General features: G+C 45.9%; 1 protein-coding gene across 3 annotated transcripts in view; it reads right to left on the reverse strand.

Annotated features, from left to right (window-relative positions):
* LOC139254473 (voltage-dependent L-type calcium channel subunit alpha-1S-like) overlaps positions 1-25,874 on the reverse strand; it is a 163,535-nt gene that overhangs the window by 117,443 nt on the left and 20,218 nt on the right. For all 3 annotated transcript variants that reach the window (XM_070873694.1, XM_070873693.1, XM_070873692.1), the window contains one exon: positions 24,156-24,283. In XM_070873694.1, coding sequence (XP_070729795.1) covers positions 24,156-24,283 — 128 coding nt within the window. The remainder of the gene's footprint in view (positions 1-24,155; positions 24,284-25,874) is intronic.

The raw sequence follows: 25,874 nt of genomic DNA on the forward strand, positions 1-25,874 counted from the left end.
CTGTACTCAAATCCCCTTGCTATGAAGGCCAACATGCCATTTGCTTTCTTAACCGCCTGCTGCACCTGCATGCCAACCTTCAATGACTGATGTACCATGACACCCAGGTCTCTTTGCACCTCCCCTTTTCCTAATCTGTCACCATTCAGATAATAGTCTGTCTCTCTGTTTTTACCACCAAAGTGGATAACCTCACATTTATCCACATTATACTTCATCTGCCATGCATTTGCCCACTCACCTAACCTATCCAAGTCGCTCTTCAGCCTCACAGCATCCTCCTCGCAGCTCACACTGCCACCCAACTTAGTGTCATCCGCAAATTTGGAGATACTACATTTAATCCCCTCATCTAAATCATTAATGTACAGTGTAAACAGCTGGGGCCCCAGCACAGAACCTTGCGGTACCCCACTAGTCACTGCCTGCCATTCTGAAAAGTACCCATTTACTCCTACTCTTTGCTTCCTGTCTGACAACCAGTTCTCAATCCATGTCAGTACACTACCCCCAATCCCATGTGCTCTAACTTTGCACATCAATCTCTTGTGTGGGACCTTGTCGAACGCCTTCTGAAAGTCCAAATATACCACATCAACTGGTTCTCCCTTATCCACTCTACTGGAAACATCCTCAAAAAATTCCAGAAGATTTGTCAAGCATGATTTCTCTTTCACAAATCCATGCTGACTTGGACCTATCATGTCACCTCTTTCCAAATGCACTGCTATGACATCCTTAATAATTGATTCCATCATTTTACCCACTACCGATGTCAGGCTGACCGGTCTATAATTCCCTGTTTTCTCTCTCCCTCCTTTTTTAAAAAGTGGGGTTACATTACATTGGCTACCCTCCACTCCATAGGAACTGATCCAGAGTCAATGGAATGTTGGAAAATGACTGTCAACGCATCCACTATTTCCAAGGCCACCTCCTTAAGTACTCTGGGATGCAGTCCATCAGGCCCTGGGGATTTATCGGCCTTCAATCCCATCAATTTCCCCAACACAATTTCCCGGCTAATAAGGATTTCCCTCAGTTCCTCCTCCTTACTAGACCCCCCGACCCCTTTTATAACCGGAAGGTTGTTCGTGTCCTCCTTCGTGAATACCGAACCAAAGTACTTGTTCAATTGGTCCGCCATTTCTTTGTTCTCCGTTATGACTTCCCCTGATTCTGACTGCAGGGGACCTACATTTGTCTTTACTAACCTTTTTCTCTTTACATATCTATAGAAACTTTTGCAATCCGTCTTAATGTTCCCTGCAAGCTTCTTCTCATACTCCATTTTCCCTGCCCTAATCAAACCCTTTGTCCTCCTCTGCTGAGTTCTAAATTTCTCCCAGTCCCCAGGTTCGCTGCTATTTCTGGCCAATTTGTATGCCACTTCCTTGGCTTTAATACTATCCCTGATTTCCCTTGATAGCCACGGTTGAGCCACCTTCCCTTTTTTATTTCTATGCCAGACAGGAATGTACAATTGTTGTAGTTCATCCATGCGGTCTCTAAATGTCTGCCATTGCCCATCCACAGTCAAAATCATTCGCCAATCCATCTCAGCCAATTCACGCCTCATACCTTCAAAGTTAGCCTTCTTTAAGTTCTGGACCATGGTCTCTGAATTAACTGTTTCATTCTCCATCCTAATGCAGAATTCCACCATATTATGGTCACTCTTCCCCAAGGGGCCTCGCACAACGAGATTGCTAATTAATCCTTTCTCATTACATAACACCCAGTCTAAGATGGCCTCCCCCCTAGTTGGTTCCTCGACATATTGGTCTAAAAAACCATCCCTTATGCACTCCAGAAAATCCTCCTCCACCGTATTGCTTCCAGTTTGGTTAGCCCAATCTATGTGCATATTAAAGTCACCCATTATAACTGCTGCACCTTTATTGCACGCACCCCTAATTTCCTGTTTGATGCCCTCCCCAACATCACTACTACTGTTTGGAGGTCTGTACACAACTCCCACTTACGTTTTTTGCCCTTTGGTGTTCTGCAGCTCTACCCATATAGATTCCACATCATCCAAGCTAATGTCCTTCCTAACTATTGCCTTAATCTCCTCCTTAACCAGCAATGCTACCCCACCTCCTTTTCCTTTTATTCTATCCTTCCTGAATGTTGAATACCCTTGGATGTTGAGTTCCCAGCCCTGCTCATCCTGGAGCCACGTCTCCGTAATCCCAATCACATCATATTTGTTAACATCTATTTGCACAGTTAATTCATCCACCTTATTGCGGATACTCCTTGCATTAAGACACAAAGCCTTTAGGCTTGTTTTTTTAACACCCTCTGTCCTTTTAGAATTTTGCTGTACAATGGCCCTTTTTGTTCTTTGCCTTGGGTTTCTCTGCCCTCCACTTTTCCTCATCTCCTTTCTGTCTTTTGTTTTTGCCTCCTTTTTGTTTCCCTCTATCTCCCTGCATTGGTTCCCATCCCCCTGCCATATTAGTTTAACTCCTCCCCAACAGCACTAGCAAACACTCCCCCGAGGACATTGGTTCCGATTCTGCCCAGGTGCAGACCGTCCGGATTGTACTGGTCCCACCTCCCCCAGAACCGGTTCCAATGCCCCAGGAATTTGAATCCCTCCCTGCTGCACCATTGCTCAAGCCACGTATTCATCTGAGCTATCCTGCGATTCCTACTCTGACTAGCACGTGGCACTGGTAGCAATCCCGAGATTACTACTTTTGAGGTCCTACTTTTTAATTTAGCTCCTAGCTCCTTAAATTCATTTCGTAGGAACTCATCCCTTTTTTTACCTATGTCATTGGTACCAACGTGCACCACGACAACTGGCTGTTCTCCCTCCCTTTTTAGAATGTCCTCCACCCGCTCCGAGACATCCTTGACCCTTGCACCAGGGAGGCAACATACCATCCTGGAGTCTCACTGTGTATGTGTATATGTGTGTCAGTTACACTGTGTGTGTGAGTGTGTGTGTGTGTGTGAGAGAGAGAGTGTGTGTGTCAGTTACAGAGTGTGTGTGTGTGTCAGTTACACTGTGTGTGGTGTCAGTTGCAGTGTGTGTGTGTGTGTGTGTGTGTGTGTGTTTGTGTCAGTTACACTGTGTGTGTGTGTGTGTCAGTAACAGTGTGTGTAAGTGTGTGTCAGTTCCACTGTGTGTGTGTGTCACTTAGTGTGTGTGTGTGTGTGTGTGTGTGTGTGTGTGTCAGTCAATTACTGTGTGTGCGTCAGTTACACTGTGTGTGTGTGTCACTTACTGTGTGTGTGTGTGTGTGTGTGTGTGTGAGGTCGTGTGTGTGTGTGTGTCAGTTACACTATGTGTGTGTCAGTCAATTACTGTGTGTGCCTGTGTGTGTGTGTGCCAGTTACACTGTGTGTATATGTGTGTCAGTTACAAAGTGTGTGTGTGTGTGTGTGTGTGTGTGTGTCAGTTACAGAGTGTGTGTGTGTGTGTGTGTGTGTCAGTTGTACTATGTGTGTGTGTGTCCGTCAATTACTGTGTGTGCCTGTGTGCGTGTGTGTCAGTTACACTGTGTGTGTGTATATGTGTGTCAGTTACACACAGTGTGTGTTACACTGTGTGTCAGTTACACTGTGTATGTGTATATGTGTGTCAGTTACACTGTGTGTGTGTGTGAGTGTGTGTGTGTGAGTGTGTGTGTGTCAGTTACAGAGTGTGTGTGTGTCAGTTACACTGTGTGTGTGTGTCAGTTACACTGTGTGTGTGTGTCAGTAACACAGTGTTTGTGTATGTGTGCCAGTTACACAGTGTGTGTATGTGTGTGCCAGTTACACAGTGTGTGTAAGTGTGTGCCAGTTACACAGTGTGTGTAAGTGTGTGCCAGTTACACAGTGTGTGTAAGTGTGTGTCAGTTACACTGTGTGTGTGTGTGTGTGTGTGTGTCAGGTCGTGTGTGTGTGTGTGTCAGTTACACTATGTGTGTGTGCGTCAGTCAATTACTGTGTGTGTGTGTGTGTGTGTGTGTGTGTGTGTGTGTGTGTCAGGTACAGTGTGTGTGTGTGTGTGTGTCAGTTACACGATGTGTGTGTGTGTGTGTGTGTCAGTTACAGAGTGTGTGTGTGTGTCAGTTACAGTGTGTGTGTGTTTGTATGTGTGTGTGTGTTTCAGTTACTGTGTGTCTGTCAGTTACATTGTGTGTGTATATGTGTCAGTTACACTGTGTGTGTGTGTGTGTGTGTGTGTCAGTTACACAGTGTGTGTGTGAGAGTTAGTGTGCGTGAGAGTTAGTGTGCGTGTGCGTGCGTGTTACTGTGTGTGTGTGTGTGTGTGTGTGTGTGTGTGTGTGTGTCGGTGTGTGTGTCGGTTCGTGTGTATGGGAGTATGCATGTGTGTGTCAGTTACAGTGTGTGTGTTTGTGTGTGTGTCAGTTACAATGTGTGTGTGTGTGTGTGTGTTTGAGTGTGTGTGTCAGGTACACAGTGTGTGTGCATGTCAGGTACACAGTGTGTGTGCATGTGCGTGTCAGTTACACAGTGTGTGGGGGTGTGTGTATGTGCGTGTGTTTGTCAGTTACACAGTGTGTGTGTGTGCGAGTTACACAGTGTGTGTGTGAGAGTTAGTGTGCGTGTGCGTGCGTGTGAGTTACACTGTGTGAGTGTGTGTGTCAGAGTTAGTGTGTGTGTGTGTGTGTCAGTTACACAGTGCGTGTGTGTGTGTGTCAGTTACACAGTGCGTGTGTGTGTGTGTCAGTTAGTGTGTGAGTGTGTGTGAGTTACACAGAGCATGTGTGTGTGTGTCACTTACACAGTGCGTGTGTGCGTGTCAGTTAGTGTGTGTGTGTGTCAGTTTGTGTGTGTGTGTCAGTTACTCAGTGTGTCTGTGTGTGTGTCAGTTACACAGTGCGTGTGTGTGCGTCAGTTACACAGTGCGTGTATGCGTGCGTGCATACTACACTGTGTGTCAATTACTGTGCGTGTGTCAGTTAGTGTGTGTCAGTTACACAGTGTGTGTGTGTGTGTTATTTTGTGTGTGTGTCAGTTACACAGTGTGCGTGTGTGCACATCAGTTACAGTGCGTGTGTGAGTTACACAGTGTGTGTGAGAGTTAGAGTGTGTGTGTGTGTGTGTGTGTGTGTGTGTGTGTGTGTGTGTGTGTGAGTGGGTTCGTGTGTATGTGGGTATGTATGTGTGTGAGAGAGTTACACAGTGCATGTGTGTGTCAGTTACTCAGTGTGTGTGTGTCAGTCACAGTGTGTGTGTGTGTGTGTGTCAGTTAGTGTGTGTGTGTCAGTTACAGTGTGTTTGTGTGTGTCAGTTACAGTGTGTGTGTGCGTATCAGTTGCACAGCGCGTGTGTGCGTGTCAGTTAGTGTGTGTGTGTGTCAGTTTGTGTGTGCGTGTGTCAGTTTGTGTGTGTGCGTGTGTGTGTGTGTGTGTGTGTGTGTGTGTGTGTGTGTGTGTGTGTCAGTTACACAGTGCGTGTTTGTCAGTTAGTGTGTGTGTCAGTTTGTGAGTGTGTGTGTCAGTTTGTGAGTGTGTGTGTCAGTTTGTGTGTGTGTGTGTCAGTTTGTGTGCGTGTGTGTCAGTTTGTGTGCGTGTCAGTTACACAGCGCGTGTGTGCGTGTCAGTTAATGTGTGCATGTGTGTCTGTGCGTGTGTCAGTTAGTGTCTGTGCGTGTGAGGTCAGTTAGTGTGTGTGTGTGTGTGTGTGTCAGTTACAGTGCATGTTTGTGTGTCAGTTAGTGTGTGTCAGTTTGTGAGTGTGTGTGTGTCAGTTTGTGTGTGTGTGTGTCAGTTTGTGTGTGTGTGTGTCAGTTTGTGTGTGTGTGTGTCAGTTTGTGTGTGTGTGTGTCAGTTTGTGTGTGTGTGTCAGTTTGTGAGTGTGTGTCAGTTTGTGAGTGTGTGTCAGTTTGTGAGTGTCTGTGTGTGTGTGTCAGTTACAGTGTGTGTGTGTTTGTGTGTGTGTCAGTTACAATGTGTGTGTGTGTTTTTGAGTGTGTTTGAGTGTGTGTGTCAGGTACACAGTGTGTGTGTATGTGCGTGTCAGTTACATAGTGTGTGGGGGTGTGTGTATGTGCGTGTGTGTGCGTGTGTGTGTGTGCGAGTTACACAGTGTGTGTGTGAGTTAGTGTGCGTGTGTGTTACTGTGTGTGTGTGTGTGAGTGTGTGTGTCAGAGTTAGTGTGTGAGTGTGTGTAAGTTACACAGAGCATGTGTGTGTGTGTCACTTACACAGTGCATGTGTGCGTGTCAGTTACAGTATGTGTGTGTTTGTATGTGTGTGTATCAGTTACACAGTGTGTGTCAGTTACACTTTGTGTGTGTGTCAGTTAGTGTGTGAGTGTGTGTGAGTTACACAGAGCATGTGTGTGTGTCACTTACACAGTGCATGTGTGCGTGTCAGTTGGTGTGTGTGTGTGTCAGTTACACTGTGTGTCAGTTACTGTGTGTGTCAGTTTGTGTGTGTGTCAGTTTGTGTGTGTGTGTGTATGTGTGTCAGTTACACAGTGTGTGTATGTGTGTGTCAGTTACACTGTGTGTGTGTGTCACTTACTGTGTGTGTGTGTGCCAGTTACACTGTGTGTGTGTATATGTGTGTCAGTTACAAAGTGTGTGTGTGTGTCAGTTACAGAGTGTGTGTGTGTGTCAGTTATAATGTGTGTGTGTGTCAGTCAATTACTGTGTGTGCCTGTGTGTGTCAGTTACACTGTGTGTGTGTATATGTGTGTCAGTTACACTGTGTGTGTGTGTTTGTGAGTGTGTGTGTGTCAGTTAGAGTGTGTGTGTGTCAGTTACAGAGTGTGTGTCTTTGTATGTGTGTGTATCAGTTACACAGTGTGTGTATGTGTGTGCCCGTTACACAGTGTGTGTAAGTGTGTGTCAGTTACACTGTGTGTGTGTGTCACTTACTGTTTGTGTGTGTGTGTGTGTCAGGTCGTGTGTGTGTGTGTGTGTCAGTTACACTGTGTGTATGTGTGTGTGAGTTACACTGTCAGTTACACTGTGTGTGTGTGTGTCAGTTACACTGTGTGTGTGTGTGTCAGTTACACTGTGTGTGTGTGTGTCAGTTACACTGTGTGTGTGTGTCAGTAACACAGTGTTTGTGTATGTGTGTCAGTTACACAGTGTGTGTATGTGTGTGCCAGTTACACAGTGTGTGTAAGTGTGTGTCAGTTACACTGTGTGTGTGTGTCACTTACTGTGTGTGTGTGTGTGTGTGCCAGGTCGTGTGTGTGTGTGTGTGTGTCAGTTATACTGTGTGTGTGTGTGTCAGTCAATTACTGTGTGTGCCTGTGTGTGTGTGTCAGTTACACTGTGTGTGTGTATATGTGTGTCAGTTACAAAGTGTGTGTGTGTGTGTCAGTTACAGAGTGTGTGTGTGTGTGTCAGTTACAGTGTGTGTGTGTTTGTATGTGTGTGTATCAGTTACACAGTGTGTGTCAGTTACACTGTGTGTATGTGTGTGTGTGTGAGTTACACTGTCAGTTACACTGTGTGTGTGTGTGTCAGTAACACAGTGTGTGTGTATGTGTGTCAGTTACACAGTGTGTGTATGTGTGTGCCCGTTACACAGTGTGTGTCAGTTACACTGTGTGTGTGTGTCACTTACTGTGTGTGTGTGTCACTTACTGTGTGTGTGTGTGTCAGGTCATGTGTGTGTGTGTCAGTTACACTGTGTGTGTGTGTCAGTTACACTATGTGTGTGTGTCAGTTACACTATGTGTGTGTGTGTCAGTCAATTACTGTGTGTGCCTGTGTGTGTGTGTCAGTTACACTGTGTGTGTGTATATGTGTGTCAGTTACACGATGTGTGTGTGTGTCAGTTACAGTGTGTGTGTGTGTCAGTTACAGTGTGTGTGTGTTTGTATGTGTGTGTATCAGTTACACAGTGTGTGTCAGTTACACTGTGTGTATGTGAATTACACTGTCAGTTACACTGTGTGTGTGTTAGTGTGTTTCAGTTACTGTGTGTATGTCAGTTACACTGTGTGTGTATATGTGTCAGTTACACAGTGTGTGTGTGAGAGTTAGTGTGCGTGTGCGTGCGTGTTACTGTGTGTGTGTGTGTGTGTGTGTGTGTGTCGGTGTGTGTGTGTCGGTTCGTGTGTATGGGAGTATGCATGTGTGTGTGAGAGTTACACAGTGCATGTGTGTGTCAGTTACACAGTGTGTGTGTGAGATTTAGTGTGCGTGTGCGTGCGTGTTACTGTGTGTGTGTGTGTGTGTGTCGGTGTGTGTGTGTCGGTTCGTGTGTATGGGAGTATGCATGTGTATGTGAGAGTTACACAGTACATGTGTGTGTCAGTCACACAGTGTATGTGTGTGTCAGTTACACTATGTGTGTGTGTGTCAGTCAATTACTGTGTTTGCGTGTGTGTGTCAGTTACACACTGTGTGTGTGTGTCAGTTAGTGTGTGTTGTGTGTGTGTCAGTTACACTGTGTGTGTGTATGTGTGTCAGTTACACAGTGTGTGTATGTGTGTGTCAGTTACGTGTGTGTGTGTGTCAGTTACTGTGTGTGTGTGTGTGTGTGTGTGTGTGTGTGTGTGTGTGTCACTTACACTGTGTGTGTGTGTGTGTGTGTGTGTGTCAGGTCGTGTGTGTGTGTGTTAGTGTGTGTGTGTCACTTACACTGTGTGTGTCAGTCAATTACTGTGTGTGCCTGTGTGTGTGTGTCAGTTACACGGTGTGTGTATATGTGTGTCAGTTACAAAGTGTGTGTGTGTGTGTGTGTGTGTGTGTGTGTCAGTTACACTGTGTGTGTGTGTGTCAGTCACTGTGTGTGCCTGTGTGTCAGTTACACAGTGTGTGTGTGTGTGTCAGTTACACAATGTGTCAGTTACACAGTGTGTGTGTGTCAGTTACACTGTGTGTGTGTGTGTCAGTTACACTGTGTGTGCCTGTGTGTCAGTTACACAGTGTGTGTGTCAGTTAGTGTGTGTGTGTGTCAGTTAGTGTGTGTGTGTGTGTGTGTGTGTCACTTACACTGTGTGTGTGTGTGTCACTGTGTGCCTGTGTGTCCGTTACTGTGTGTGTGTCAGTTACACAGTGTGTGTGTGTCAGTTACAGAGTATGTGTGTGTCAGTTACACTGTGTGTGTGTGGTATCTGTTGCAGAGTGTGTGTGTGTGTGTGTGTGTGTCAGTTAGTGTGTGTTGTGTGTGTGTGTGTGTGTGTCAGTTACACTGTGTGTATGTGTGTCAGTTACACAGTGTGTGTGTGTGTGTCAGTTTCACTGTGTGTGTGTGTGTCAGTGAGTGTGTGTGTGTGTGTGTCAGTGAGTGTGTGTGTGTGTGTGTCAGTTACAATGTGTGTGTGTGTGTCAGTCACTGTGTGTGCCTGTGTGTCAGTTACACAGTGTGTGTGTGTGTGTGTCTGTTACACTGTATGTGTGTGTGTGAGTTACACTGTGTCAGTTACACTGTGTGTGTTAGTGTGTGTGTGTGTGTGTGAGAGAGAGTTAAACTGTGTGTATATGTGTGTCAGTTACACAGTGTGTGTGTGTGTGTGTGTGTGGTGTCACTTGCAGAGTGTGTGTGTCTGTATGTGTGCCAGTTACCGTGTGTGTGTGTGTGTGTGTGTGTGTGTGTGTGTGAGAGTTACAGTGTGTCTGTGTATGTGTGTTACAGTGTGTCTGTGTATGTGTGTGTGTGTGTGTCAGTTATACTGTGTGTGTGTGTGTGTGTGTGTGTGTGTGTGTGTGTGTGTGTGACTTACACTGTGTGTGTGTGTGTGTGTGTCAGGTCGTGTGTGTGTGTGTGTGTGTGTTAGTGTGTGTGTGTCAGTTACATTGTGTGTGTCAGTCAATTACTGTGTGTGCCTGTGTGTGTGTGTGTGTCAGTTACACTGTGTGTGTGTATATGTGTGTCAGTTACTGAGTGAGTGTGTGTGTGCGTGTGTGTGTCAGTTACACTATGTGTGTGTGTGTCAGTCAATTACTGTGTTTGCGTGTGTGTGTCAGTTACACACTGTGTGTGTCAGTTAGTGTGTGTTGTGTGTGTGTCAGTTACACTGTGTGTGTGTATGTGTGTCAGTTACACAGTGTGTGTATGTGTGTCAGTTACACAGTGTGTGTATGTGTGTGTCAGTTACTGTGTGTGTGTGTCAGTTACTGTGTGTGTGTGTGTGTGTGTGTGTGTGTGTGTGTGTGTGTGTCACTTACACTGTGTGTGTGTGTGTGTGTGTCAGGTCGTGTGTGTGTGTGTTAGTGTGTGTGTGTCACTTACACTGTGTGTGTCAGTCAATTACTGTGTGTGCCTGTGTGTGTGTGTCAGTTACACGGTGTGTGTATATGTGTGTCAGTTACAAAGTGTGTGTGTGTGTGTGTGTGTGTCAGTTACACTGTGTGTGTGTGTGTCAGTCACTGTGTGTGCCTGTGTGTCAGTTACACAGTGTGTGTGTGTGTGTGTCAGTTACACAATGTGTCAGTTACACAGTGTGTGTGTGTCAGTTACACTGTGTGTGTGTGTGTCAGTTACACTGTGTGTGCCTGTGTGTCAGTTACACAGTGTGTGTGTCAGTTAGTGTGTGTGTGTGTGTGTCAGTTAGTGTGTGTGTGTGTGTCACTTACACTGTGTGTGTGTCAGTTACACTGTGTGTGTGTGTGTCAGTCACTGTGTGCCTGTGTGTCAGTTACTGTGTGTGTGTCAGTTACACAGTGTGTGTGTGTCAGTTACAGAGTATGTGTGTGTCAGTTACACTGTGTGTGTGTGGTATCTGTTGCAGAGTGTGTGTGTGTGTGTGTGTGTGTGTGTCAGTTACTGTGTGTGTGTGTCAGTTAGTGTGTGTTGTGTGTGTGTGTGTGTGTGTGTGTCAGTTACACTGTGTGTATGTGTGTCAGTTACACAGTGTGTGTGTGTGTGTCAGTTTCACTGTGTGTGTGTGTGTCAGTGAGTGTGTGTGTGTGTGTGTGTCAGTGAGTGTGTGTGTGTGTCAGTTACAATGTGTGTGTGTGTGTCAGTCACTGTGTGTGCCTGTGTGTCAGTTACACAGTGTGTGTGTGTGTGTGTGTCTGTTACACTGTATGTGTGTGTGTGAGTTACACTGTGTCAGTTACACTGTGTGTGTTAGTGTGTGTGTGTGTGTGTGTGTGTGTGTGTGTGTGAGAGAGTTAAACTGTGTGTATATGTGTGTCAGTTACACAGTGTGTGTGTGTGTGTGTGTGGTGTCACTTGCAGAGTGTGTGTGTCTGTATGTGTGCCAGTTACCGTGTGTGTGTGTGTGTGTGTGTGTGTGTGTGTGTGTGTGTGTGTGAGTTACAGTGTGTCTGTGTATGTGTGTTACAGTGTGTCTGTGTATGTGTGTGTGTGTGTGTGTCAGTTATACTGTGTGTGTGTGTGTGTGTGTGTGTGTGTGTGTGTGTGTCAGTTACATTGTGTGTGTCAGTCAATTACTGTGTGTGCCTGTGTGTGTGTGTGTCAGTTACACTGTGTGTGTGTATATGTGTGTCAGTTACTGAGTGAGTGTGTGTGTGCGTGTGTGTGTCAGGTACAGTGTGTGTGTGTGTGTGTCAGTTACACTATGTGTGTGTGTGTCAGTTACACTGTGTGTGTGTGTCAGTCAATTACTGTGTGTGCGTGTGTGTCAGTTACACACTGTGTGTGTGTCAGTTAGTGTGTGTTGTGTGTCATGTGTGTCAGTTACACAGTGTGTGTGTGTGTCAGTTACACTGTATGTGTGTGTCAGTTACACTGTGTGTGTGTGTCAGTCACTGTGTGCCTGTGTGTCAGTTACACAGTGTGTGTGTGTGTGTCAGTTACACAGTGTGTGTGTCAGTTACACAGTGTGTGTGTCAGTTACACAGTGTGTGTGTGTCACTTACACTGTGTGTGTGTGTGTCAGTTACACAGTGTGTGTGTCTGTGTGTGTGTCAGTTACACTGTATGTGTGTGTGTGAGTTACACTGTGTCAGTTACACTGTGTGTGTTAGTGTGTGTGTGTGTGTGTGTGTGTGTGTGAGAGAGTTAAACTGTGTGTATATGTGTGTCAGTTACACAGTGTGTGTGTGTGGTGTCAGTTGCAGAGTGTGTGTGTCTGTATGTGTGCCAGTTACCGTGTGTGTGTGTGTGTGTGTGTGTGTGTGTGTGAGTTACAGTGTGTCTGTGTATGTGTGTTACAGTGTGTCTGTGTATGTGTGTGTGTGTGTGTGTCAGTTATACTGTGTGTGTGTGTGTGTGTGTGTGTGTCACTTACACTGTGTGTGTGTGTGTGTGTCAGGTCGTGTGTGTGTGTGTGTGTTAGTGTGTGTGTGTCAGTTACACTGTGTGTGTCAGTCAATTACTGTGTGTGCCTGTGTGTGTGTGTCAGTTACACTGTGTGTGTGTATATGTGTGTCAGTTACTGTGTGTGTGTGTGCGTGTGTGTGTCAGGTAGTGTGTGTGTGTGTGTGTGTGTCAGTTACACTATGTGTGTGTGTGTCAGTTACACTGTGTGTGTGTGTCAGTCAATTACTGTGCGTGCGTGTGTGTCAGTTACACACTGTGTGTGTGTGTCAGTTAGTGTGTGGTGTGTGTGTGTGTGTGTCAGTTACACTGTGTGTGTGTATGTGTGTCAGTTACACTGTGTGTATGTGTGTCAGTTACACAGTGTGTGTATGTGTGTGTCAGTTACACTGTGTGTGTGTGGTGTGTGTGTGTCACTTACACTGTGTGTGTGTGTGTGTCAGTTACACTGTGTGTGTATATGTGTGTCAGTTAGTGTGCGTGTGTGTGTGTGTGCGTGTCATGTGTGTCAGTTACACAGTGTGTGTGTGTGTGTGTCACTTACACTGTGTGTGTGTGTCACTTACACTGTGTGTGTGTGTGTCAGTCACTGTGTGCCTGTGTGTCAGTTACACAGTGTGTGTGTGTGTGTGCCCGTTACACAGTGTGTGTCAGTTACACTGTGTGTGTGTCACTTACTGTGTGTGTGTGTGTCACTTACTGTGTGTGTGTGTGTCAGGTCATGTGTGTGTGTGTCAGTTACACTATGTGTGTGTGTCAGTTACACTATGTGTGTGTGTGTCAGTCAATTACTGTGTGTGCCTGTGTGTGTGTGTCAGTTACACTGTGTGTGTGTATATGTGTGTCAGTTACACGATGTGTGTGTGTGTCAGTTACAGTGTGTGTGTGTGTCAGTTACAGTGTGTGTGTGTGTGTGTGTGTGTCAGTTACAATGTGTGTGTGTGTGTCAGTCACTGTGTGTGCCTGTGTGTCAGTTACACAGTGTGTGTGTGTGTGTGTGTGTCTGTTACACTGTATGTGTGTGTGTGAGTTACACTGTGTCAGTTACACTGTGTGTGTTAGTGTGTGTGTGTGTGTGTGTGTGTGTGTGTGAGAGAGTTAAACTGTGTGTATATGTGTGTCAGTTACACAGTGTGTGTGTGTGTGTGTGTGTGGTGTCACTTGCAGAGTGTGTGTGTCTGTATGTGTGCCAGTTACCGTGTGTGTGTGTGTGTGTGTGTGTGTGTGTGTGTGTGTGTGAGTTACAGTGTGTCTGTGTATGTGTGTTACAGTGTGTCTGTGTATGTGTGTGTGTGTGTGTGTGTCAGTTATACTGTGTGTGTGTGTGTGTGTGTGTGTGTGTGTGTGTGACTTACACTGTGTGTGTGTGTGTGTGTGTCAGGTCGTGTGTGTGTGTGTGTGTGTGTTAGTGTGTGTGTGTCAGTTACATTGTGTGTGTCAGTCAATTACTGTGTGTGCCTGTGTGTGTGTGTGTCAATTACACTGTGTGTGTGTATATGTGTGTCAGTTACTGAGTGAGTGTGTGTGTGCGTGTGTGTGTCAGGTACAGTGTGTGTGTGTGTCAGTTACACTATGTGTGTGTGTGTCAGTTACACTGTGTGTGTGTGTCAGTCAATTACTGTGTGTGCGTGTGTGTCAGTTACACACTGTGTGTGTGTGTCAGTTAGTGTGTGTTGTGTGTCATGTGTGTCAGTTACACAGTGTGTGTCAGTTACACTGTATGTGTGTGTCAGTTACACTGTGTGTGTGTGTCAGTCACTGTGTGCCTGTGTGTCAGTTACACAGTGTGTGTGTGTGTCAGTTACACAGTGTGTGTGTCAGTTACACAGTGTGTGTGTCACTTACACTGTGTGTGTGTGTGTCAGTTACACAGTGTGTGTGTCTGTGTGTGTGTCAGTTACACTGTATGTGTGTGTGTGAGTTACACTGTGTCAGTTACACTGTGTGTGTTAGTGTGTGTGTGTGTGTGTGTGTGTGTGTGTGAGAGAGTTAAACTGTGTGTATATGTGTGTCAGTTACACAGTGTGTGTGTGTGTGTGTGTGTGGTGTCAGTTGCAGAGTGTGTGTGTCTGTATGTGTGCCAGTTACCGTGTGTGTGTGTGTGTGAGTGTGTGTGTGAGTTACAGTGTGTCTGTGTATGTGTGTTACAGTGTGTCTGTGTATGTGTGTGTGTGTGTGTCAGTTATACTGTGTGTGTGTGTGTGTGTCACTTACACTGTGTGTGTGTGTGTGTGTGTGTGTCAGGTCGTGTGTGTGTGTGTGTGTTAGTGTGTGTGTGTCAGTTACACTGTGTGTGTCAGTCAATTACTGTGTGTGCCTGTGTGTGTGTGTCAGTTACACTGTGTGTGTGTATATGTGTGTCAGTTACTGAGTGTGTGTGTGTGTGCGTGTGTGTGTCAGGTAGTGTGTGTGTGTGTGTCAGTTACACTATGTGTGTGTGTGTCAGTTACACTGTGTGCGTGTGTCAGTCAATTACTGTGCGTGCGTGTGTGTGTCAGTTACACACTGTGTGTGTGTGTCAGTTAGTGTGTGGTGTGTGTGTGTGTGTGTCAGTTACACTGTGTGTGTGTATGTGTGTCAGTTACACTGTGTGTATGTGTGTCAGTTACACAGTGTGTGTATGTGTGTGTCAGTTACACTGTGTGTGTGTGGTGTGTGTGTGTCACTTACACTGTGTGTGTGTGTGTGTCAGTTACACTGTGTGTGTATATGTGTGTCAGTTAGTGTGTGCGTGTGTGTGTGTGTGTGCGTGTCATGTGTGTCAGTTACACAGTGTGTGTGTGTGTGTGTCACTTACACTGTGTGTGTGTGTCAGTTACACTGTGTGTGTGTGTGTCAGTCACTGTGTGCCTGTGTGTCAGTTACACAGTGTGTGTGTGTGTGTCAGTTACACAGTGTGTGTGTCAGTTACACTGTGTGTGTGTGTCAGTTACACAGTGTGTGTGTGTGTGTGTGTGTCACTTACACTGTGTGTGTGTCAGTTACACTGTGTGTGTGTGTGTCAGTTACACTGTGTGTGCCTGTGTGTCAGTTACACAGTGTGTGTGTGTGTCAGTTAGTATGTGTGTGTGTGTGTGTGTGTGTGTGTGTGTCACTTACACTGTGTGTGTGTGTCAGTTACACTGTGTGTGTGTCAGTCACTGTGTGCCTGTGTGTCAGTTACTGTGTGTGTGTCAGTTACACAGTGTGTGTGTGTGTCAGTTACACTGTGTGTGTGTGGTATCAGTTGCAGAGTGTGTGTGTGTCAGTTACTGTGTGTGTGTGTCAGTTAGTGTGTGTTGTGTGTGTGTGTGTTAGTTACACTGTGTGTATGTGTGTCAGTTACACTGTGTGTGTGTGGTGTGTGTGTGTCACTTACACTGTGTGTGTCAGTTACACTGTGTGTGTATATGTGTGTCAGTTAGTGTGTGCGTGCGTGTGTGTGTGTCATGTGTGTCAGTTACACAGTGTGTGTGTGTGTGTCACTTACACTGTGTGTGCCTGTGTGTCAGTTACACTGTGTGTGCCTGTGTGTCAGTTACACAGTGTGTGTGTGTGTCAGTTAGTGTGTGTATGTGTGTGTGTGTGTGTGTGTGTCACTTACACTGTGTGTGTGTGTCAGTTACACTGTGTGTGTGTGTCAGTTACACTGTGTGTGCCTGTGTGTCAGTTACACAGTGTGTGTGCGTGTGTCAGTTAGTGTGTGTGTGTGTGTGTGTGTCACTTACACTGTGTGTGTGTGTCAGTTACACTGTGTGTGCCTGTGTGTCAGTTACACAGTGTGTGTGTGTGTCAGTTAGTATGTGTGTGTGTGTGTGTGTGTGTGTGTGTGTGTGTCACTTACACTGTGTGTGTGTGTCAGTTACACTGTGTGTGTGTCAGTCACTGTGTGCCTGTGTGTCAGTTACTGTGTGTGTGTCAGTTACACAGTGTGTGTGTGTGTCAGTTACACTGTGTGTGTGTGGTATCAGTTGCAGAGTGTGTGTGTGTCAGTTACTGTGTGTGTGTGTCAGTTAGTGTGTGTTGTGTGTGTGTGTGTTAGTTACACTGTGTGTATGTGTGTCAGTTACACTGTGTGTGTGTGGTGTGTGTGTGTCACTTACACTGTGTGTGTCAGTTACACTGTGTGTGTATATGTGTGTCAGTTAGTGTGTGCGTGCGTGTGTGTGTGTCATGTGTGTCAGTTACACAGTGTGTGTGTGTGTGTCACTTACACTGTGTGTGCCTGTGTGTCAGTTACACTGTGTGTGCCTGTGTGTCAGTTACACAGTGTGTGTGTGTGTCAGTTAGTGTGTGTATGTGTGTGTGTGTGTGTGTGTGTCACTTACACTGTGTGTGTGTGTCAGTTACACTGTGTGTGTGTGTCAGTTACACTGTGTGTGCCTGTGTGTCAGTTACACAGTGTGTGTGCGTGTGTCAGTTAGTGTGTGTGTGTGTGTGTGTGTCACTTACACTGTGTGTGTGTGTCAGTTACACTGTGTGTGTGTGTGTCAGTCACTGTGTGCCTGTGTGTCAGTTACTGTGTGTGCGTCAGTTACACAGTGTGTGTGTGTGTCAGTTACAGAGTATGTGTGTGTCAGTTACACTGTGTGTGTGTGGTATCAGTTGCAGAGTGTGTGTGTGTGTGTGTGTCAGTTACTGTGTGTGTGTCAGTTAGTGTGTGTTGTGTGTGTGTGTGTCACTTACACTGTGTGTGCCTGTGTGTCAGTTACACTGTGTGTGCCTGTGTGTCAGTTACACAGTGTGTGTGTGTGTCAGTTAGTGTGTGTATGTGTGTGTGTGTGTGTGTGTGTCACTTACACTGTGTGTGTGTGTCAGTTACACTGTGTGTGCCTGTGTGTCAGTTACACAGTGTGTGTGCGTGTGTCAGTTAGTGTGTGTGTGTGTGTGTGTGTCACTTACACTGTGTGTGTGTGTCAGTTACACTGTGTGTGCCTGTGTGTCAGTTACACAGTGTGTGTGTGTGTCAGTTAGTATGTGTGTGTGTGTGTGTGTGTGTGTGTGTGTGTCACTTACACTGTGTGTGTGTGTCAGTTACACTGTGTGTGTGTCAGTCACTGTGTGCCTGTGTGTCAGTTACTGTGTGTGTGTCAGTTACACAGTGTGTGTGTGTGTCAGTTACACTGTGTGTGTGTGGTATCAGTTGCAGAGTGTGTGTGTGTCAGTTACTGTGTGTGTGTGTCAGTTAGTGTGTGTTGTGTGTGTGTGTGTTAGTTACACTGTGTGTATGTGTGTCAGTTACACTGTGTGTGTGTGGTGTGTGTGTGTCACTTACACTGTGTGTGTCAGTTACACTGTGTGTGTATATGTGTGTCAGTTAGTGTGTGCGTGCGTGTGTGTGTGTCATGTGTGTCAGTTACACAGTGTGTGTGTGTGTGTCACTTACACTGTGTGTGCCTGTGTGTCAGTTACACTGTGTGTGCCTGTGTGTCAGTTACACAGTGTGTGTGTGTGTCAGTTAGTGTGTGTATGTGTGTGTGTGTGTGTGTGTGTCACTTACACTGTGTGTGTGTGTCAGTTACACTGTGTGTGTGTGTCAGTTACACTGTGTGTGCCTGTGTGTCAGTTACACAGTGTGTGTGCGTGTGTCAGTTAGTGTGTGTGTGTGTGTGTGTGTCACTTACACTGTGTGTGTGTGTCAGTTACACTGTGTGTGTGTGTGTCAGTCACTGTGTGCCTGTGTGTCAGTTACTGTGTGTGCGTCAGTTACACAGTGTGTGTGTGTGTCAGTTACAGAGTATGTGTGTGTCAGTTACACTGTGTGTGTGTGGTATCAGTTGCAGAGTGTGTGTGTGTGTGTGTGTCAGTTACTGTGTGTGTGTCAGTTAGTGTGTGTTGTGTGTGTGTGTGTCAGTTACACTGTGTGTGCCTGTGTGTCAGTTACACAGTGTGTGTGTGTGTCAGTTAGTATGTGTGTGTGTGTGTGTGTGTGTGTGTGTCACTTACACTGTGTGTGTGTGTCAGTTACACTGTGTGTGTGTCAGTCACTGTGTGCCTGTGTGTCAGTTACTGTGTGTGTGTCAGTTACACAGTGTGTGTGTGTGTCAGTTACAGAGTATGTGTGTGTCAGTTACACTGTGTGTGTGTGGTATCAGTTGCAGAGTGTGTGTGTGTCAGTTACTGTGTGTGTGTGTCAGTTAGTGTGTGTTGTGTGTGTGTGTGTTAGTTACACTGTGTGTATGTGTGTCAGTTACACTGTGTGTGTGTGGTGTGTGTGTGTCACTTACACTGTGTGTGTCAGTTACACTGTGTGTGTATATGTGTGTCAGTTAGTGTGTGCGTGCGTGTGTGTGTGTGTGTCATGTGTGTCAGTTACACAGTGTGTGTGTGTGTGTCACTTACACTGTGTGTGCCTGTGTGTCAGTTACACTGTGTGTGCCTGTGTGTCAGTTACACAGTGTGTGTGTGTGTCAGTTAGTGTGTGTATGTGTGTGTGTGTGTGTGTGTGTGTCACTTACACTGTGTGTGTGTGTCAGTTACACTGTGTGTGTGTGTCAGTTACACTGTGTGTGCCTGTGTGTCAGTTACACAGTGTGTGTGCGTGTGTCAGTTAGTGTGTGTGTGTGTGTGTGTGTGTCACTTACACTGTGTGTGTGTCAGTTACACTGTGTGTGTGTGTGTCAGTCACTGTGTGCCTGTGTGTCAGTTACTGTGTGTGCGTCAGTTACACAGTGTGTGTGTGTGTCAGTTACAGAGTATGTGTGTGTCAGTTACACTGTGTGTGTGTGGTATCAGTTGCAGAGTGTGTGTGTGTGTGTGTGTCAGTTACTGTGTGTGTGTCAGTTAGTGTGTGTTGTGTGTGTGTGTGTCAGTTACACTGTGTGTATGTGTGTCAGTTACACTGTGTGTATGTGTGTCAGTTACACAGTGTGTGTGTGTGTCAGTTACACTGTGTGTGAGTGAGTGAGTGAGTGAGTGTCAGTTACACTGTGTCTGTGTGTGTGTCAGTTACACTGTGTGTGTGTGTGTCAGTCACTGTGTGTGCCTGTGTGTCAGTTACACAGTGTGTGTGTGTGTGTGTGTGTGTCAGTTACACAGTGTGTGTGTCTGTGTGTGTGTCAGTTACACTGTATGTGTGTGTGTGAGTTACACTGTGTCAGTTACACTGTGTGTGTTAGTGTGTGTGTGTGTGTGTGTGTGAGAGAGTTAAACTGTGTGTATATGTGTGTCAGTTACACAGTGTGTGTGTGCGTGTGTGTGTCAGGTACAGTGTGTGTGTGTGTGTGTCAGTTACACTATGTGTGTGTGTGTGTCAGTTACACTGTGTGTGTGTGTCAGTCAATTACTGTGTGTGCGTGTGTGTGTCAGTTACACAGTGTGTGTGTGTCAGTTAGTGTGTGTTGTGTATCATGTGTGTCAGTTAGTGTGTGTTGTGTATCATGTGTGTCAGTTACACAGTGTGTGTGTGTGTGTCAGTTACACTGTATGTGTGTGTCAGTTACACTGTGTGTGTGTGTGTCAGTCACTGTGTGCCTGTGTGTCAGTTACACAGTGTGTGTGTGTGTCAGTTACACAGTGTGTGTGTCAGTTACACAGTGTGTGTGTGTCACTTACACTGTGTGTGTGTGTGTGTCAGTTACACTGTGTGTGTGTGTGTCAGTTACACTGTGTGTGTGTGTGTCAGTTACACAGTGTGTGTGTCAGTTACACAGTGTGTGTGTGTGTCAGTTACACAGTGTGTGTGTGTGTCAGTTACACAGTGTGTGTGTGTGTCAGTTACACAGTGTGTGTGTCAGTTACACTGTATGTGTGTGTGTGAGTTACACTGTGTCAGTTACACTGTGTGTGTTAGTGTGTGTGTGTGTGTGTGTGTGTGTGTGTGTGAGAGAGAGTTAAACTGTGTGTATGTGTGTCAGTTACACAGTGTGTGTGTGTGTGTGTGGTGTCACTTGCAGAGTGTGTGTGTCTGTATGTGTGCCAGTTACCGTGTGTGTGTGTGTGTGTGTGTGTGAGTTACAGTGTGTCTGTGTATGTGTGTTACAGTGTGTCTGTGTATGTGTGTGTGTGTGTGTGTGTCAGTTATACTGTGTGTGTGTGTGTGTGTGTGTGTGTGTGTGTGTGTGTGTGTCACTTACACTGTGTGTGTGCGTGTGTGTGTGTCAGGTCGTGTGTGTGTGTGTGTGTTAGTGTGTGTGTGTCAGTTACACTGTGTGTCAGTCAATTACTGTGTGTGCCTGTGTGTGTCAGTTACACTGTGTGTGTGTATATGTGTGTCAGTTACTGAGTGTGTGTGTGTGTGCGTGTGTGTGTCAGGTAGTGTGTGTGTGTGTGTGTCAGTTACACTATGTGTGTGTGTGTCAGTTACACTGTGTGTGTGTGTGTCAGTCAATTACTGTGTGTGCGTGTGTGTGTCAGTTACACACTGTGTGTGTGTGTCAGTTAGTGTGTGTTGTGTGTGTGTGTGTCAGTTACACTGTGTGTGTGTATGTGTGTCAGTTACACTGTGTGTATGTGTGTCAGTTACACAGTGTGTGTATGTGTGTGTCAGTTACACTGTGTGTGTATATGTGTGTCAGTTAGTGTGTGCGTGTGTGTGTGTGTGTGTGTGTCATGTGTGTCAGTTACACAGTGTGTGTGTGTGTGTGTCACTTACACTGTGTGTGTGTGTGTGTCAGTTACACTGTGTGTGTGTGTGTCAGTCACTGTGTGCCTGTGTGTCAGTTACACAGTGTGTGTGTGTGTGTGTGTGTGTCAGTTACACAGTGTGTGTGTCAGTTACACAGTGTGTGTGTGTCAGTTACACTGTGTGTGTGTGTCAGTTACACTGTGTGTGTGTGTCAGTTACACAGTGTGTGTGTGTCAGTTACACAGTGTGTGTGTGTGTGTCAGTTAGTGTGTGTGTGTGTGTGTGTGTGTGTCACTTACACTGTGTGTGTGTGTCAGTTACACTGTGTGTGTGTGTGTCAGTTACACTGTGTGTGTGTGTGTGTGTCAGTTACACAGTGTGTGTGTGTGTCAGTTAGTGTGTGTGTGTGTGTGTGTGTGTGTGTGTGTGTGTGTCACTTACACTGTGTGTGTGTGTCAGTTACACTGTGTGTGTGTGTGTGTCAGTCACTGTGTGCCTGTGTGTCAGTTACTGTGTGTGTGTCAGTTACACAGTGTGTGTGTGTGTCAGTTACAGAGTATGTGTGTGTCAGTTACACTGTGTGTGTGTGGTATCAGTTGCAGAGTGTGTGTGTGTGTGTCAGTTACTGTGTGTGTGTGTCAGTTAGTGTGTGTTGTGTGTGTGTGTGTGTGTCAGTTACACTGTGTGTATGTGTGTCAGTTACACTGTGTGTATGTGTGTCAGTTACACTGTGTGTGTATGTGTGTGTCAGTTACACTGTGTGTGTGTGGTGTGTGTGTGTCACTTACACTGTGTGTGCCTGTGTGTCAGTTACACTGTGTGTGCCTGTGTGTCAGTTACACAGTGTGTGTGTGTGTGTCAGTTAGTGTGTGTGTGTGTGTGTGTGTCACTTACACTGTGTGTGTGTCAGTTACACTGTGTGTGTGTGTGTCAGTTACACTGTGTGTGCCTGTGTGTCAGTTACACAGTGTGTGTGTGTGTCAGTTAGTGTGTGTGTGTGTGTGTGTGTCACTTACACTGTGTGTGTGTGTCAGTTACACTGTGTGTGTGTGTGTGTCAGTTACACTGTGTGTGTATATGTGTGTCAGTTAGTGTGTGCGTGTGTGTGTGTGTGTGTTTGTATCATGTGTGTCAGTTACACAGTGTGTGTGTGTGTGTCACTTACACTGTGTGTGCCTGTGTGTCAGTTACACTGTGTGTGCCTGTGTGTCAGTTACACAGTGTGTGTGTGTGTGTCAGTTAGTGTGTGTGTGTGTGTGTCACTTACACTGTGTGTGTGTGTCAGTTACACTGTGTGTGTGTGTGTCAGTCACTGTGTGTGTGTCAGTTACACAGTGTGTGTGTGTGTCAGTTACAGAGTATGTGTGTGTCAGTTACACTGTGTGTGTGTGGTATCAGTTGCAGAGTGTGTGTGTGTGTGTGTCAGTTACTGTGTGTGTGTATCAGTTAGTGTGTGTTGTGTGTGTGTGTGTGTCAGTTACACTGTGTGTATGTGTGTCAGTTACACTGTGTGTATGTGTGTCAGTTACACTGTGTGTGTGTGTGTCAGTTACACTGTGTGTGTGTGAGTGAGTGAGTGTGTCAGTTACACTGTGTGTGTGTGTGTGTCAGTTACACAGTGTGTGTGTCTGTGTGTGTGTCAGCTACACTGTGTGTGTGTGTATCAGTCACTGTGTGTGCCTGTGTGTCAGTTACACAGTGTGTGTGTGTGTCAGTTACACAGTGTGTGTCTCTGTGTGTGTGTCAGTTACACTGTATGTGTGTGTGTGAGTTACAGTGTCAGTTACACTGTGTGTGTTAGTGTGTGTGTGTGTGTGTGAGAGAGTTAAACTGTGTGTATATGTGTGTCAGTTACACAGTGTGTGTGTGTGTGTGTGGTGTCAGTTGCAGAGTGTGTGTGTCTGTACGTGTGCCAGTTACCGTGTGTGTGTGTGTGTGTGTGTGTGTGTGTGTGTGTGTGTGTGTGTGTGAGTTACACTGTTTCTGTGTATGTGTGTTACAGTGTGTGTGTGTGTGTGTGTGCCTGTGTGTGTGTGTCAGTTACACTGTGTGTGTGTATATGTGTGTCAGTTACAAAGTGTGTGTGTGCGTGTGTGCGTGTGTGTGTCAGGTACAGTGTGTGTGTGTGTGTGTGTGTGTGTGTCAGTTACACTATGTGTGTGTGTGTCAGTCAATTACTGTGTGTGCGTGTGTGTCAGTTACACACAGTGTGTGTTAGTGTGTGTGTGTCAGTTACACTGTGTATGTGTATATGTGTGTCAGTTACTGTGTGTGTGTGTGTGTCAGTTACAGAGTGTGTGTGTGTGTGTGTCAGTTAGTGTGTGTGTGTTTGTATGTGTGTGTGTGTGTGTCAGTTACACTGTGTGTGTGTGTTAGTGTGTGTGTGTCAGTTACTGTGTGTGTGTCAGTTGCACTATGTGTGTATATGTGTGTCAGTTACACAGTGTGTGTGTGTGTGCCAGTTACAGAGTGTGTGTGGTGTCAGTTACAGTGTGTGTGTGTGGTGTCAGTTGCAAAGTGTGTGTGTGTGTATGTGTGCCAGTTAGTGTGTGTGTGTGTGTGTGTGTGTGTGTGCGCGAGTTACAGTGTGTGTGTATGTATGTGTGTGTCAGTTACACTGTGTGTGTATATGTGTGTCAGTTACACAGTGTGTGCGTCAGTTACACTGTGTGTGTATATGTGTGTATCAGTTACTGTGTGTGTGTCAGTTACACAATGTGTGTGTATGTCAGTTACACAATGTGTGTGTGTGTGTGTGTGTGTTTGTGTGTATGTGTCAGTTACACAGTGTGTGTGTGTGTGTGTCAGTTACACAGTGTGTGTGTGTGTGTTTGTGTGTATGTGTCAGTTACACAGTTGTTTTGTGTGTGTGTGTGTGTGTCAGTTACACTGTGTGTGTATGTGTGTGTCAGTTACACTGTGTGTGTGTGTGTGTCACTTAGTGTGTGTGTGTGTCACTTACACTGTGTGTGTGTGTGTCACTTACACTGTGTGTGTGTGTCAGTCAGTTACTGTGTGTGTGTGTCTGTGTGTGTCATGTACACTGTGTGTGTGTGTGTGAGTTACACAGTGTGTGTGTCAGTTAGTGTGTGTGTGTGTGTGTGTCACTTACAGTGTATGTGTGTGTGTGTGTCAGTTACACTGTGTGTGTGTGTGTGTGTCAGTTACACTGTGTGTGCCTGTGTTTGTGTGTCAGTTACACAGTGTGTGTGCGTGTGTGTCAGTTACACAGTGTGTGTGTGTCAGTTTCACAGTTTGTGTGTGTGTGTGTGTGTGTGTGTGAGTTACACAGTGTGTGTGTGTGTCAGTTACAGTATTTGTGTGTGTGTGTGTGTGTGTGTGTGTGTACGTGTGTGTGTGTGTGTACGTGTGTGTGTGTGTACGTGTGTGTGTGTGTACGTGTGTGTGTGTACGTGTGTGTGTACGTGTGTGCGTAACACACTTACTTGGCCTCAGGGTCATACTCAGCCCAGATCCTCTTAAATTCATCCAGGTGGTGAGGGCCCAGAATGGACCAATCACGTGTCAGGTAATCAAAGTTGTCCATAATTACTGCCACAAATAGGTTAATAATCTGCGAAAGGAACAAGAGTGTTTAATGTAGAACCCAGGCCCAGGCAACACCAGCACAGAGCCTAGTACTCACTGTATGGGGATGAATCCTCTCGAACAGGAGCTCTAGATTCCATATAATGCAACAATTGCCTCTCGTAGAATCATAGAAATTTACAACACGGGAGGAGGTCATTCAGCCCATCGTGTGTGCGCCGGCTGACCAAGAGCTAGCCAGCCTAATCCCACTTTCCAGCTCTTGGTCTGTAGCCCTGTAGGTTACGGCACTTCAAGTGCACATCCGAGTACTTTTTAAATGTGGTGAAGGTTTCTGCCTCTACCACCTTTTCAGGCAGTGAGTTCCAGACCCCCACCACCCTCTGGGTGAAGACATTTCCCCTCAAATCCTTCCACCAATTACTTTAAATCTATGCCCCCTGGTTGTTGACCCCTGTGTTAAGGGAAATAGGTCCTTCCTATCCACTATATCTAAGCCCCTTATCATTTTATACACCTCAATTAAGTCTCCCCTCAGCCTCCTCTGTTTCAAAGAAAACAAACCCAGCCTTTCCAATCTTTCCTCATAGCTAAAATTCTCCCGTCCAGGCAACATTCTCGTAAATCTCCTCTGCACCCTCTCCAGTGCAATCACATCTTTCCTGTAATGTGGTGACTAGAACTGCACGCAGTACTCTAGCTGTGGCCTAACTAGTGTTTTATACAGTTCATGCATAACCTCCCTGCTCTTGTATTCCATGCTTCGGCTAATAAAGACAAGTATTCCGTATGTCTTCTTAACCACCTTATCCACCTGGCCTGCTACCTGCACTCCAAGGTCCCTTTCTTCTCAGTGTCCTACCATTTAATGTGTATTCCCTTGCCTTGTTAGCCCTCCCCAAATACATCACCTCACATTTCTCTGGATTGAATTCCATTTGCCACTGTTCTGCCCACCTGACCAGTTGATTGATATCTTCCTGCAGTCTACAGCTTTTTTCTTCATTATCAACCACACGGCCAATTTTAGCATCATCTGTAAACTTCTTAATCATACCCCTTACATTTAGGTCTAAATCATTGATGTATACCGCAAAAAGCAAGGGAGCATGTATGGATTCCACACAGACTGCATTGGTTCAAGAAGGCGGATCGCCATTTCCTTGTCGGGGCAAGTAAAAATGAACAATAAATGTTGGCCTTGTCAGTGATGCCCACATCCTGAGATCAATTTATTTGAGAAGGCCATTAGGCCCAACCAGTCTGTGCTGGCACTTAATCTCAATCTCATTTACACACTCGGTTCCCATATTCCTTCAACTCCTTTTCTGTCATCCACGATCCAATCTAATCTGGGATCTGCCTCAACCACTCACCCTGCAAGTGAATCCCACAGCCTCACAGCTGTGTGTGAAGCGGTTTCTCACACCTGCTGTTCTATCTCTCTTATCTAATCTGCTACCTATGGCCCCTTTTTCTAAATCCAACTACTGGAAACTGCCTGCTACGATCAACCCTGCCCTGTCCCATTTAATATACAATACAGTATGCTGTGAGGTAGGCTCATTTTCAATACTTACCCATCAATCTAACAGTGAGTAAAGGTGAAACAGCTT

Source organism: Pristiophorus japonicus, unplaced genomic scaffold (assembly GCF_044704955.1).
Source record: "Pristiophorus japonicus isolate sPriJap1 unplaced genomic scaffold, sPriJap1.hap1 HAP1_SCAFFOLD_547, whole genome shotgun sequence".
Classification (NCBI taxonomy): Eukaryota; Metazoa; Chordata; class Chondrichthyes; family Pristiophoridae; genus Pristiophorus; species Pristiophorus japonicus.